The 15,340-nt window shown below is 38.6% G+C and overlaps 1 protein-coding gene across 3 annotated transcripts in view; it reads left to right on the top strand.

Annotated features, from left to right (window-relative positions):
* Positions 1-15,340, top strand: part of enpp1 (ectonucleotide pyrophosphatase/phosphodiesterase 1) — a 29,256-nt gene that overhangs the window by 2,053 nt on the left and 11,863 nt on the right. For 2 of the 3 annotated variants that reach the window (XM_067481287.1, XM_067481289.1), the window contains exons 2-13: positions 2,659-2,731; positions 6,981-7,044; positions 8,837-8,934; positions 9,018-9,097; positions 9,959-10,078; positions 10,891-11,000; positions 11,118-11,183; positions 11,268-11,340; positions 12,045-12,153; positions 12,911-13,042; positions 13,377-13,408; positions 13,543-13,670. In XM_067481287.1, coding sequence (XP_067337388.1) covers positions 2,659-2,731; positions 6,981-7,044; positions 8,837-8,934; positions 9,018-9,097; positions 9,959-10,078; positions 10,891-11,000; positions 11,118-11,183; positions 11,268-11,340; positions 12,045-12,153; positions 12,911-13,042; positions 13,377-13,408; positions 13,543-13,670 — 1,085 coding nt within the window. The remainder of the gene's footprint in view (positions 1-2,658; positions 2,732-6,980; positions 7,045-8,836; positions 8,935-9,017; positions 9,098-9,958; positions 10,079-10,890; positions 11,001-11,117; positions 11,184-11,267; positions 11,341-12,044; positions 12,154-12,910; positions 13,043-13,376; positions 13,409-13,542; positions 13,671-15,340) is intronic. The other variant, XM_067481288.1, reaches the window with a different exon arrangement.

The following is a 15,340-nucleotide window of genomic DNA, read 5'->3' on the forward strand; positions in this document are numbered from 1 at the left end:
GCTAAATCAGAAATACATTTTTGTGTTTACATGAAAACTAAAACCATAATTGAAAGAATTGCATAGAAAGATGTGATTATAGGTTTTCATTTCTGCTTGTATGTAGTTATGATCAAGTCTATGTCTGAATAAATATGACCGTATTTATAATAACATAGTACAAAGTGATGCATTAGGCCGTCCCTCCAAGAATTTGGTATGTTGGAATCGCAGCATTTAATTCAACTAATCCCATTTAATTCAATCAAAACTAATAGAAGAGAAGCTTTCCCGAAATCCAGAGAAGGCTTTTTAGGTCGCAGTTAGTGGACTGGCTGAATTAAGTGATGGGATTGGAGGTAGGAAACTGATCTCACAGTGCACACGTTATTGAAACTATTTACTAGCAAACTCCAGCTAAGACCACAGGAAAGAGCGTTTTAAGTTGCCATCTGCTTGGCGCTAATTAGATACACGTGTGGCAAAGCCTAGAAAACCCTGCGCTCTGTCCCATCACACCATGTATCTGCTACGGTTCGCCTGTTAGTCATTGCAGTGTTAGTACTGATTCCATTGCACTGTGATGTTTAGGAAGGAAGATCACAACATCGTAGGAATAAAAACAAAATGCAGGGCTCTTTTCCCTCGAACGTGAGGCCTGCTCATTACATTTTCCCACTAGTAGTCACTTTACAGTGACTGTTTATGCTTCAGCCTAATCAGATATTTACTGTTTAGACAATGGTTGCATGTGTGTTTCAGTCTCAGACAAGTGGGTTTCCACCAGACAAGACTGTTTACTTTCACAGCCTACGACGACCACGTCTAAAAGCTTGTCCAAGGAGCCAGGTCTCTCTGTCTTTGTACCTATAAGCTGGAGAAAATAAGTGAAGCCTATTTTCATACCCGTCTACAAATTCCAGCGCTGGCGTATCACACTAATCACACTAAATGGATTGGATGCTCTGGGTGACTCCAGGAATCCTGCTTCAAAGTGCCCACTGTGGCAGCTTTCTAGCGTCAAAGAATTAATGGGTTTTAAACGTATACTGCATGAAGTAACCGTGACTTACTGCAACATATACGCTCAGTTGGCCGTTTATTGGCCAAAACTAGAATCCAGTGTAACATAACAGTTCAATAAGATGAAACTTTACAGGATCTTGTCAAGTGAGATAAGATAAATTAATTAAATTAATTACTTTTGTGCGCAAGCAGGATGCTTTTATCAGCAGAAGGCCACAACAGATGGACACTTTATAGAGTAAGTTCCTATTTTTGTAGACCCTCAATTATGTAATTACTGCTCTCAGTGGTAGATGTACGTGTTATGTACATTTGCAATAGTTCGCCACAACAAGGGTTCCCATGATAAATCGGAGGCCATGAGTTCTTTTGCACTTAGAGTGGACCGCTCAATAAACTTTGGAGTTGAGGAAAAGAATCAGGTGCTACCAGACGAAAGCATTGAAATCTACTCGTTTAAGCATTTAGAGAATGTTTAAAGCTGATGACACACTTTAAATCGTGGACTGAAACCAAGTCTCAAACATCAGGTAATTAAACACCCACTGAACCACAGCAAGCCTGTTTTGGTTGCAGGAAGGGCTTTAAAGTACGCAGCAATAAGACTATTGAACACTGCTCATGTCTAAATGCACACACTCACCCCTCTAATTACTAATGCCTCACCCAAAGTGAGCAGTCCCCTCTGGACAGATCTGAGCAGATCAGCAGATAAAGGAGCATTTATAGGCATCTGTCCTGCTTTCACTTTACAGAGGCCTAAAATCTACATGATGTGAGGAAAGGGGGAGGTGATTAGGCCCAGTGCTTGTTAAGAGTCTACAGCCATGTTGTGTGAGGCTAAAGCACAACTTGTGCTTTGAGCTTCAGGCTGATGTCGGTGTTGTAAATCATTAAGCTTTGTTCTCAAAATCATTAATGTCTATACAAACATTTGAACCATCCTTTCATTAGTGAAATATTTATCTGACTACTGCCTTTGAAACCTCTGGCCTGCTGCTAGTGCTACAGAAACAATTATAGGATCAGAAAAGCCAGTGGCATTTATCCTGTGGGCACCGTGGATAACTGTGCCAAATTTCATGGGAGTCATAGAATCGCCAAAGTCCTTTGAGACGTGTCATCTATTATTCGCTCAGCTATGCCACGAGCAAGATGATAGTCCAAACAACCATCACTGCCTGGCACGTATGGGGAAAAAACTTTCTGTACTCTTTCTACTGTATTTTTGGTTCTGCAGAAGGTCCTGATTCATGGCTCCTCTGAGGGAGCCTGAAACTTTATATTATGGTCACAGAGGCATGTAGCTGACACCAGACTGTGTCTGGAGTGCCAGCAGAAGAAGCCAATGAGATTTTCTTACAGAATCATTAGGAAATATTATTTAATGTGACAGTTTACTGTTTATTTTTCAGTTTTCAGCATGAAAACAGTTGCTGTAAATTGGTAGCCAGTCAAATTTGAATTTACTGACAGACCAGAACATTTTTGTCATTGAATGTTCAACTCACTTTGTGGCTTGTAGAGTTTCTTACCTCTCCTTGTGTTTGACACTTTCTAGAGCCAGAATTATCATGTAAGCACATTTAGACTTGTTTCTTTGAAAGCTGCATGTGATTTTTAACATCCTGTCGTTTGTTTTCCGGATTTTAGGTTGTGCTGCTGTGTTTACTGGTGTTCGTCCTGGTCCTGTGGATTTCTCTGAAAAAAAAGGACGATGGGAAAGGTGGGCTTTACTGTTCTATAACCTGCATACATTTCTTTGACGCTACTCCAACTACAGTGTTTGATGCCTTGTGCATGCAAAGCAGGGCTGTTACAGTGGATATTTGGATTTCACTCATTTCGGGATAAATGTAAAGGAAATTAAATTTCAATTAAAGAGGCCTTACTATGCTTTTTGATCTGGTGTAACACCAATCAGGCATAATATTATGACCACCTGTGCAATTTATTGCAATCCAGTACAGTGAATCTGCCATGAATACTACATTGACAAGGTTATAATTTTGCAGTTTTTTTGGTTGAAACTGTCAGAAAGTAATAACTCTACTCTTTGTTTATTATTGAGGTCATAGTAGGTAGTGGAGTCGTACTGGAGTGCATTATAAGAAGAGGTGGTTCTAATCTTTTGTCCACCCTATTTAAAATGAATAGGATACATATACATATAAGGTTAGGTGTCAGAGTTACATAAATCAAACCTTGTGCTGAGCATGTGTTAACATGCTTGCTGTAAGTGAGAAACCGAGAAGGGTACAGCTCAAAAGTAAGATTAAGAAACCTGAGATAACGGAAAAAGCGTGGCTTGATCTAGTGTAATCAGCACATCCCTGATTAATCCGCTGCACGCTTGCTGACCCATGATAAGAAGGTGCAGCAGTGTCAGGCCAGGCGTATATTTTTTTTTTTTTTTTTGTCCTTTCGTAGATAGTTGTTAAAATTGCACGTTCACAGCATTTTTTTTCATAGACCACAGGATCACTGATGCAATAATGCATGTTCATGCTGCAAACGTATCAGCAACTGAGCATTTTATCTTATAGAAACATGTCCTATGTAAAACTGGAAATGTGGTTGCTATAGTTAAACACAGACAAATAGCCTGGCACACAAAAGCAGGCCAATTGAATGTGTAGAGGTCCAGAAATGTACACTTAAAACCTGGTGCTTCACTGAAACCATTAAAATTACAATCCATGGAATTGTCAGTCCGAGTGATCACTGTACAGTTTGTCTTAAACGTGACCAGTTGAAGTCGAAGGAAGTTCATCATGAAGCTTTATTGCAAACACCCATCCACAATGCGCATCTATTATGCTTATTCAATCAATTTGATCTACTGTATCCACTCTTGTATAGAATGTTTATATAGCTTATATTATATATGATCCAGACAAAATGTCAAGTTTTGTTAATCTATCTATTTATCAATATTTGGACCCAGCATCTTACATACCTACTGAATGCCATTGCCTGAGAATCTGTTCCTCTCAGCCAGATATTTGTTTTCAAAGGCCAGTGTGTCCAACCTGTCCCCAAAGACTCTTTCATATCTTGGTGAGTCTTTGTCCATTGTGGCGACCAACAAAGAGCACACTATTGTGAAGAGAGAACATTTTATGTTTACAACGTTTAAAATGAAAGCAGCCTTGCTAGTGATGATTTTGTTTTGTCATTGGGCACATATGGTCCCAGCTCCTGAGGAATAGGTGTAGCTTTAATGAATTACTATTTTCGAAACATGCTTTAAGTACATTTTTTGGCCATATCCACAGCCCTGCGCTCAACATATTTATAAAATGATGATCCACTTTTAAAAATGGATCTCTGTAGTGCTACAGAGAATGGTAACCCTTTCAGAATACATTTTAATGAAGTGATTCAGTAAAAACACCCTGCACCCTGCTGCCGTGAGGCTGCAGTAAGTAGACCAGTCTAGAGTTCATTCGTCATAACTAACATCTGTCCGAAACTCTAAACTGAGAGTATTTTGAGAGAGAGGGAGGGTCAGGTTACCAAGCAGCCACTATAGAAAGCAGTGTGAGGGGAAAGAGGAAGAGGGTTAACGCCTGAGGCTGGTGATGATTTGTTCACAGAATGTTTCTGTCAGTGTGGTGCTAAACATCTGCTTCTTCTATTTTTTTTTGTCCCTCTATTTCAAAACATGTCATAAATACACATTTCAGCCAGACAGGAATGTTCACCCGTGGTTGGCATGTTTTCTGCAGCTATAGCTTTCCACGGGTTAGACAAGGGCAGTGGCGTCAGTGAGCTCTTTGTTGCAAACCGCTGTGCCAAAACACCCCTCTTCCCTTTCAGTTGCAGTGGTGGTGGATGTGGGCAGCTATCCCCCGCCAGGGCGGGGTGCTCCCTCTGCTGTGGCATTTTTCTTAACTACCCTACCCACCTAACATGAAAACCAAATGGGAAAAACATAGGTCGACTTTTCAGTCGTCCGGACTCTTATTTTGGAGTTATTCTCATATATTTAGCTTTTTGGGAACTTCTACATCTTTCATCAATGCTACTTTCTTGGTCAAGATTTTAGAAATAGATTAAAAGAAATAAATATCACGCAGGACTTCCCTTCTTCCTAGAGGCTTACAATGTATTGGGTTTAAATGCTGAGAGCGGGCTTTCCCGTGGATAACTGACCTCTGCAACTTTTCTCCTGAGACGGAGCATTTGCATGTTTGGTCTAAACCAGTACTGACCTCAGGAGGCAGTGAGGAGGGGCTTTCTCACCAGCATGCTAAGACTCTTGGGTCCAGTCAGCAGCAGATTTGAAGGAGGCTGTGGGGAAAGGCATTTAATAGAGACCCGAAAGACTTAACCCCCAAGCTTCCTGCTTGTATTCACCTTGTTCATAGGAAAGTCGTGAGCAAGACACAAGTTCTAATTGCTGAAGGGTAAAACAATAATGTATAGTATTTCTACAGTATTTGTCTCTAGCTTTCAGGACCACACCTTTTTAACATTCTGGTTCCCTCTAGCTGCTCTGATGCAGTGATCATCAGTTATTTCCAGCAACAGCACATAGAGCTATTCAACAAAAACATTCTGATTAATCCACTTCTTCCAAGCAGTCCAGTACAAACTCAGTAAAAATGTTTTTGCCCATAAATGTCAGTCTGGCCCTGACTGCAGTCTCGAGTGTATGCAGCATACTTGTTACATGCTAGATGTTTGATGTGTTATCTAAAAGCTGGAATTCGCCACATCAAGTTTTATATCTTGGAAACAAATTCATTATTATTGCAATTAAGCCAATAAAGAGTTCCATGTCTGCTCCATGTCTGTTGGATGCTTCCGTAGGAAACCATTACCGTATCTTATCATATTGTGTCTACAAGCTGCATCGACTCCATGTGATTTAAAAGTAAATGAAATCTGTTAATTCAAAACATTTGCACGTTTTTGTTGCTGTTGTTCACTAGAATTCAGTTTATAGACAGTCTTCGTGCAAACATCTGGATAAAAAAAAGTGTTTCCTCTTTGTTCATAGCGACGTTCTGCTCTGTTATCCATTTGGCCTTTATGTAACACATTCATGTGCTTCCCAGACTTGTGCTCTTTTCTTGTCCTCGGGAACAGTGGAAACATTTTACTGGCAGGGAAGTGTTCAGCCTCTTTCTGTCCTAACTCATCTCATCTCAATGTGCATGACTCAAGGAGCTTTATTCTGCATTTGTGCACTTTCACATCCTCTTTCATGTTTGATTTTTCTGTATTTCTTCATGTTTTGAACAAGGTGATGTCAAGTGCTTTTGTGCCAGTTAGAGTTTGGCAGTGTTTAAATGAAAATGTGCTGATGGCTATGGGATTGTTTTCAGCACTGTTGATTAAATTTTATCCAACTGCTCAGTTTTAATTAGCTTTTCATTGTTAAGCTCATAATAATCACAGCTAAAGATGCTTTTCCAAACTTAATTTTTTCCAGTGGTCAGTCTATTGTAGTTTTGTTTTCTAAAAACCCCTGAGATGAAAAAATAAAAAAATAAAAAAAACAAGCCACTATGTGCACAAACGTATCACTTACTGTGTCTGTTTGCTATTGAGTGTTCAGCTGATGGTGTGCAGACGGTTTTCAGGCTTTTTCCCTGAAAACGACACCACTGTACAGTATGCAATCTGTGAAAGTGAAACAAAACGGTAAGGTAGTGGGCCAGACAGCTGAACAATGAGCTCTTAACTGACCATAACCACCCTTAAAGCCAAGGTGGAACTTTCACATGGTCACATTGTAATTTGATACACTTAAAATATTGACATAGCTGCTTTAAAGGTGTCAGCACAGTTCTCAGACACTTTATCTTCCAAAATTGTTTTGTTATTTGTTGAAATAGTGTGTGTGTGTACGTACACAGTATGTGAGACCCATTAGCTCTAAGACCCATATTCTACATTACGGATGCAACTTTAAATGTGCCTTATTTCACTGACAACACTCCTTTTTATTTTTTTTTCCCCAGCAGAAGGGGAACTCTGGCTGCGGGAACCCAGTGAAGAAACTCAACAGATACAGTGTCCACCTGGGTAATTCATTACGTTTGTTTTGCAGTTGTAATGTAAAAACTCGTAAAAGAAAGTAATGATTTGGATCTTAGTTTAGTTTTTATTGTATGGGCTCCTCCACTGAAAATGAAGCTCAGCTCTATCACCACAGTTCTCCTGAGTTATGAACATTGTTACCAACAAGCAATTCTTGTTGTTGTTTTGTTTTTTTAATATTACAGACTATTTTTTCAGATTTAACAGACTGGCCGTTAAATCTGTTCATTCTAATTTCGAGTAGTGTGTAAATAAACCAAAGCCATGACTCCTGTTTTGTTGGTTTATTGAAAAAAGCGTCTGTGGAAACTTGGCTAATGACATTGAGTGAACAGACATTTGTGTGGTCACGTGTGTGTGTGTGTATGTTTCTGCTTTGGTAAGGGAGGGACCCCAGACTGTCTCGTTAGGCTATAAGAAAGAAAGGTTGTGGCTTTTTTTTAGTTTAAACTTTAAAAGTCAACTGTATTTTTATATAATAGACATTCATCCCTTTGCATTTGATTTATATTGTCAACCACTTTTTATTTTAATGTGTGGTTTTCTCCTCTCGTACAAAAAAAAGTTGTTGTGTAAAATTCTTTTTTCTTTCTTGTTTAGTTTTTTTACAAGAGATTTTGTCCAAGGACCTAAGTGTTGTTGTAAATGTAAATAGAAAATTAAATAAGAAATTTAAAGGGATTAGATTAATATCAGTATTTTTTTGTTCTTTTTGTTTTATTATGCATGTTTTACAATTATTTATTAGTACTTTATGTCTGTTATTTTTTAACTATAAATTATTTACATTTATCAGTGCAGTAGCATATTCATTTTTAAACTTTCTTATTTTTGTTTTTAATTTAAATGTTGACACTATAACTATGATTTTTTTTTTTTTTTTTAAAGATTAACTTTCTGTTTCTATAGTCAAATCTCCACTTGCTAACATATTAGTCATAAGGGCTTAATAAGGTGATGATGTTCCTGTGTTTACAGCTTGCACATATGCTGCCACATGGCCAAAAACTCAGTTCATAAGTACAAAGAAATGCAGTTTATCCAGGGATGGGTGTTGTTTGACAGTCTTCAGTATTGATGCTGACAGCAAAACATTGCTTCCTCCAGTGCCTTAGTATGTACTACTTTAAACCTTCATACACCACAATATGCCAAACAGGTCAAAGGATCAGTATTTTAATATAAATAGAATATGGTCATGTGGTTTATATTGGAAAATATCTGACAGTAAGCAGTGTTTGAATAAGCAATATATTCCAGCATTCCGTGTCAGCTTTAGATGTGACACTTTTTTACTTGATCCTACTGTATGGACAATATTTGGTCAGCCCTCTAAAAATACTGAGCCTTTAAGCCCATCCTGTGTAGATACAATGAACTAATCACGTTCCCAACTCTTGTATGATGAGAAAACGTGGTGAAACAAATATAATTAATTTAATTCTCCCAGTGTAAAGGGAGACTATCATGTGTCTTTTCATTCAACAAAGAAACCTGCTGATGCTAACAGAGCTCTCTGAGTCTCTCAGCAGGGTGATATTTCTCTTCCTCCTCACCACCTCTGTGTATGATTTCACTTTATTTTATCCTCCTGTTGGCTCAGTCAAAGAGGTGCTTTGTAAGCCCTCTACACAGTCCTACTGTACAAAACTACCTCTAAGCTACTGGTGCCAAAGATGGCCGTGTCTCCTGCTGAGTAATGAATCCAGTCTCCATTCACAATCCTACTTCTGTGTCTAATTAAAGCATCACTCTTTCTGACGGTCTTCCCACACAGTTTTACCAGGCCTCCTCTGATCCTAGTGTCCATGGATGGTTTCAGAGCGGTATACCTGAAAGATCATTCGAGCCACCTTCCCGTCATCAACAAGTTGCGTAAGTCACCATCATTTTTTGACTCGGCAGCTGTTCGAGGTTGACTCAGCATAGTGGTGTGACTGATTGTTATTGTGTTGCAGGAAGTAACGGAGCAACAACGCCATATATGAGGCCTGTTTATCCCACAAAGACCTTCCCAAACCACTATACTATTGTGACTGTAAGTCTGTTTTTGCTGTGTTTACAGAGCCACAGGTTGATTTATTGAATCCAAGTGGCCATATAGGTTTGACTTGTTTTAACAGTTAAGGATTCTCATTGTCTGAACAGAACCAATACATCAATGTAAAAATACTCAAATTTAATGTGACTTATATTATGGAAAAACAAAAAGAAAAGGCTTTGAGATACAGTAAGAGGGTGATGGCAGCTGGATTTCTGCACTGTAAAATGACTGTATTATATTTCTATACTTTAATTTACTTATATGTTTGCAAAACTCCCCTAAAGAGTGAGCAGTTTTGAATTCATGCCCATTGTGGCATCACTCAAATGTAAAATCTGTGCTGTGCCCAATGGGAACATGATGTCTGTAGTCAGAGTTTACATTGCAACTGGGTGAAACACAAACTAGCCTCTACCAGTCGGAGCATGAATAATGCTAATTTTATGGAACTGGCTTCTGGAATAGGTTTAGACATGAATTTAAAAAAATCTAAGCAACGTTTGCATCTTTTTTTCGGACCTAAAAAAGTCACTAGAATCGTTACAAGTCAGTAAATATGTGGAACTTAAAAATTACGTATTTCCAGTGGAGGGAAAGTAACATGGAATTAAAAATACCTCCCCTCTACTACAGGAAGTTACTGTTGAAGCTTAAAGGTTTACATGTGCTTATGAAGACTGGAGTTCACCTCTGGTGGTTGAAGCAGACAGTGTAATTAAAATAAACTGCTGTGGTTACCAGTGATATTTAGTTTAGGATGATTGGAGAGAGGCGGTAATCACGGTAATCCCTGCAGGGACAGTATCAAAGCAGCACACCTTTAATGTCTGTTTGTTTGAATGCTGATTCCTCCAGGGTCTTTATCCAGAGTCTCATGGGATTGTGGACAACAAGATGTACGATGTGACGCGAAATGCTTTCTTCTCTTTAAAAACAGAAGAGAAATTTAACCCAGCATGGTACCAAGGAGAACCAGTAAGTATTCCTGTACAGCCATGTTACTCTGGTACAAAGGTGCAAATGTAGTGTTCAGTATTTGACTCGTGGAGGCCGAATGTTTAACCTAGTAAGAGCAGTTTGGACCATGGCAATGAAATTTAGTTTTTTAAGGAACAGCAAAGCGGTTGTGGAGCCCGCTTTGGTAACACTTCTCTCTAATCTCAGTTTCTGAGCCCGACAGTATTGTTCAGCAAATTGTGAAAGATGATACACCCTGATTTGTGGAAAGCCGGACATGAATCAAGACAAGACATGACTTGTGTAAGAAACAAGAAGCACTGTGCCTAAATCTTGCTATGATTTGCTGTCTATGAGCCACACAAGAAGCTGTGTTCCAACACTGAGCTTCTTGATATAATTATAGATTCTGCTCATGCTGAAAAACAGCTTTTGAGGGCTACGAGTTGTGCTTGTTTAGATGTTTTGTGGTTCTTACTTAAATGCAAGGCCTCTCAGACTTCATCCCTCAGCTGAGTGATAGACAGCTTCACAATGTTTTGTGATACAACTAATTGCATCAAAGTCTAGTCAGAGTCAAAATACGCTGCAGTCTTGACTTGACTTGTCTTTTCTGTGAAAGATTCGACCTTTATCCTAATGTGCTAAACACAGCTGCTGGGATACACGAGTGAATTATTAGTCTGTTACGCCTTAATAAGTCAGAATTAATCATAAACCTAGAAGGCCCTCACCTCTATACTCTGTTTTTTTCCCGCTTTTGTTTCCTTCCCTTTCCTCTTTTCCTTATTTTCTTATGTCTTATTACTTTTCCTATCCCCTCTGCTCAGGTCTGGGTCACTGCCATGCGTCAAAAATTGAAAACGGGAACCTTCTTCTGGCCGGGCTCTGACGTGGCCATTAATGGCACCTATCCTGATTTCTACAAGATGTATGACAAGTAAGAGTGATGTCATTATCTTCAAAGTGTTTACATTTATGAAATGGTGTGGCATTATATCAGAGTAGGGAGTTATTGTTGTTTAGAAATTGCATGATACCTTTTTTTTGTCCACAGGAGCATTGACTTTGGGGCCAGATTGTCAACACTGTTTGATTGGCTCGATTTACCTGAGGGAAAAAGGTACAGTATTAGTGTTTTTAGTTATTACAAAGAACTTTAAAAACACTGGGCATCACAACCAACTGTAGCCTTTGTGCTTTTTAGACCTGACTTTTACACTTTGTACCTGGATGAACCTGACTCATCAGGACATAGATATGGGCCAGCAAGCACTGAGGTTAGTCACTCATTAAACGCTGCAACTATAAACCACATGATCAAATTTGGGTGGAGTCAATTTTCATTCAGTCATTCATTCATTGATTAAGGTGACAACAGATCATATAAAGAGTGTAAAACCAGCAGTGACTTGCACCTACAGATGGGTGCAAATCTTTGCATTCCCTTAAATGGCAAAAAGACTAAAATTAAAATTTTCAAATGTTCACTCATTAGAAATGAATGTTTAATTAAATTATCAAGGGGGATGTAAACTTTGCATCAATGTAATTCTTATTCAGTTTTTTTAACATACACTCCTTGACCATTTGTGTTACCTCTGATGACAAAAATGACGTATTTCGTAAAATTCGTATTAGCTGAATGTGCATTATTATTATGTTAGGATTAGTATAAAGTTTGCATCCCCTTGCATTAAAATGGCACAAGCTGTTACCTTGCTCGCATGGCTTTTGGGTTAGGTTAATAGGTGTGAATGGTTGTCTGTCTGTGTATGTCTCTCTGGGATACACCCATGACAGCTGGGATGGGCTACAGCCCCCGGCTTTTTTTAAATAGCATATGCAGTTATAGATAACAGATGGTTGGAAAAACAATGACAATGAAGCCTTTTCCTCCATTAGTTTAGCTAATTATTTGTTTGCTGAAACACGTTGTTCTTCAATTTAAATACTTAAAGCTGAACTGTTTTTGTACCATCAGGTTCTTTTGGCTTTGGAGAAAGTAGACAAGGTTCTGGGCAAGCTGATGGACGGCCTGATAGAGCGAAACCTGAGCAATTGTGTCAACTTGATGTTCGTATCAGACCATGGTGAGAGGTCTTCCACGTAGCTGTGATAGAGTGGGCAGTGCAAAGTTATAAGAAACAGAGAAATGAATAATTTGAGTCTTTTTTTAAGTCGGGTCTTGTTCTTCTTTTTATTCTTCATTTACTTACGAGTAAACGGTGGCTGTTTAATCCATGTGGTTTCACAGTATGACAGAGCATCATTTTGGAACCTGTGTTCTACTGATGGCAACTTTAGAGACAGTGTCTGCATCCAATTTGGTTAATTCGCTGCATTTGCTGCAGGACAACGGCCCACCCATGCCTGAAATGAAATCATGGCTCTGTAATCTAGGCGTGCACTGGGGGAAAAAACCTTCGCAGAATATTTTTATGATTAGAAGATACCTTAGAGTATTTGGAGACCATATGTTTAGTTTGTAATTGAGTATATTAAAACGTTTTCGGGCCAACATATGCATTTTAACGTAGTGTGTTATTTGTTAGTCAGGTGCTAGTGATTGACATAAAAGAAGGATTGATCAGGGTTAAGATGTCGCATCAAAAATGAGGTTTACACGTTATACTGTAAATATAAGTCACGTACTGTATATTTTAAGGGCTTTAAAAGTCATAGATATGATATGGTATATTTGTCATTAGATTAGACCTTTGTAATTCTGCAGGGGAGGAAGGTAGTAGTCATGTATTTGGAGAAAAAATAAATAGAAAATTACTAACACCACATTTGTCCACAGTATTTACAGTACAAACTGACACATTATATTGTCTTTTCTTTAAGGAATGGAGAAGGCTTCATGTGAAAGGGCAGCATATGTATCAACTTATCAGGCCAACACTGACAAGTTTAATGTAATTCAAGGCCCGGCTGCTCGCATCAGACCCACACGCCTCCCTGAAGATTACCTTTCCTGTGAGTTCCTGCCTAACACCCAACTCGCTCTTTCCCAGCATTGCAGCATCACTCACTGTGTGTGTGTGTGTGTGTGTGTGTGTGTGTGTGTGTGTGTGTGTGTGTGTGTGTGTGTGTGTGTGTGTGTGTGTGTGTGTGTGTGTGTGTGTGTGTGTGTGTGTGTGTGTGTGTGTGTGTGTGTGTGTGTGTGTGTGTGTGTGTGTGTGTGTGTGTGTGTGTGTGTGTGTGTGTGTGTGTGTGTGTGTGTGTGTGTGTGTGTGTGTGTGTGTGTGTGTGTGTGTGTGTGTGTGTGTGTGTGTGTGTGTGTGTGTGTGTCCTGCCTTTCTTTCCCCAGTTGACTATGAAGGCCTGGTGAAGAACTTGTCGGTATGCAAAGTATTTAAAATTTGTCCCTTGTATTGATAAGAAGAATGAAAAATTATCTGCTTGCATAGCTTCACATCAAACAACCGCATTGTTACAACTGAGTGTTGATTCTGATGTGTGTGTCTATTCTGAAGTGCAGGATCCCTGATCAGCCAATGAGGCCGTACCTCAAAGAAAACCTCCCTAAAAGGTTTCACTTCGCCTATAACAAACGCATAGAGAGGGGACACCTGTATATGAAGCCTGGCTGGCAGGCAGCACTGTAAGTCCTCATTTCACACTACATTTCTGTAGTTTTGACAGCATTGCGAGTATTTCAGAACTAAAATAAGTATTGTATAAAAAAAAATCCTATTCTACCATTTGTATGTAATCATTAGGCAATTTATTTAAAACAGAAAACATAGATTAACAGTTGATCTTAATGTGTGATTATAACCAATAGAATTATTGTCCACAGCAAAAAAAAATTATCTAAGATGTCAAAATGAATAAAAAGTTACCTCTGTGTTTAGCAGCAATGGTTGAAGAAAGCAGGAGATAGAGCAACTAGCTATATTCAAAAATGTCAGAGATTTGTATTATTCTAAGCTTATTAAATGCCAAATATATCAGTTTTTAGGACCAAAGAGCTCACACTGGATTTTCTTCTGAGTGGGGATGTCTCCATCAAGTCTTAATGGCCCCAGACCAATCAGACTCATTTATTATTTAGTATCTGACAATACTAATACTTATTTACATACAGTAAAATTGTATTAAATGTGTATATGCTCATCACACACAGACAAAACTGCTGCATCCTTCTTAATCTGACACTGTACCTAATTTTTCAAAATTTTGTGTCCGACACTTGATTTACTGATGTGATCTAATTGAAAGAAAACCTGTAAGACACAGTGACTTCACACATTTACACAACATTTGTTTTAAACTCAGATCTTAAAACCAGATGTTCTCTGTAATTGTAAAGAAGAATGAATCTGTTTATCTTACTAAACTGACCTTAACTGTACTTGGAAAGAGCATGTTTTCACTTTTGGTGTGTGAATTCCCCTCACAAGTTTGGTGTTACTCTTGTGTTAAATAAAAGACAGACTTCAATTTAACACGTTTAGACCTGTAGACACCCTGCTCATGTTAAATATGCCTTTTAGCACTTTTTGCTGCCGTCGCTCTGTGACCTCATAGTCGCTCACATCCTTGGAGCAGAACATGATCCATTATTTGAGCTTGGCTGTAATATCCAGCACTGCTGCAACTTTGAAGTTTGGCATTAACGAAACACATCCAGGTTCAGGTCTGGCTTTAAAAAGTCCCCACATGTATTTTGTAAAAACAAATCACAGTTGTATATGTACAATGTACTAGCCAATGTAAAAGCTTGTAGGGGATGCAGGCAAGTTAAAAGAGTTGTGCAACTGACTGGCTGAAAAGAGTCACTCCTCCAGATGATGTCGACAGTATGAATACAAAGTCTTAACAGTCATACACACTTACAGTAGTTCGCCAACTAAAGTTGACAGTAAGTTGAAAATGAGGAAGTTGCCTTTTGTAAGCAATGCAACAATTTCTTGAAATTAGTTTATTAAAAGAAGCACAGTACCATAGTGTTTGAAGCTATAATAACCTTTGCTCACAGTCTTTACAGGCTTATTCTCATTTAACGCTTTGATTTACTTACAGTATATGGCTCTTGCCAAGAAAATGCTAAAATATGGATCAGTTTGATTCAAGAGTATGAATGATGTATATTACCAGATTTTAATCTTGAAATTCATTGGAAAAACAAAAATAGAAACAAAATGTAGAAAATGATCCACTGTGTATATCAAACACAGCTGTGTTGATTAAGGAAACATGCTGTCAAATCGGATTTATAGTGTTTTAACCTGGCTCACAGGCCATGACAAAAATGGGAAAAGATGCCAC

Source organism: Channa argus, chromosome 17 (genome assembly GCF_033026475.1).
Source record: "Channa argus isolate prfri chromosome 17, Channa argus male v1.0, whole genome shotgun sequence".
Taxonomy (NCBI): domain Eukaryota; kingdom Metazoa; phylum Chordata; class Actinopteri; order Anabantiformes; family Channidae; genus Channa; species Channa argus.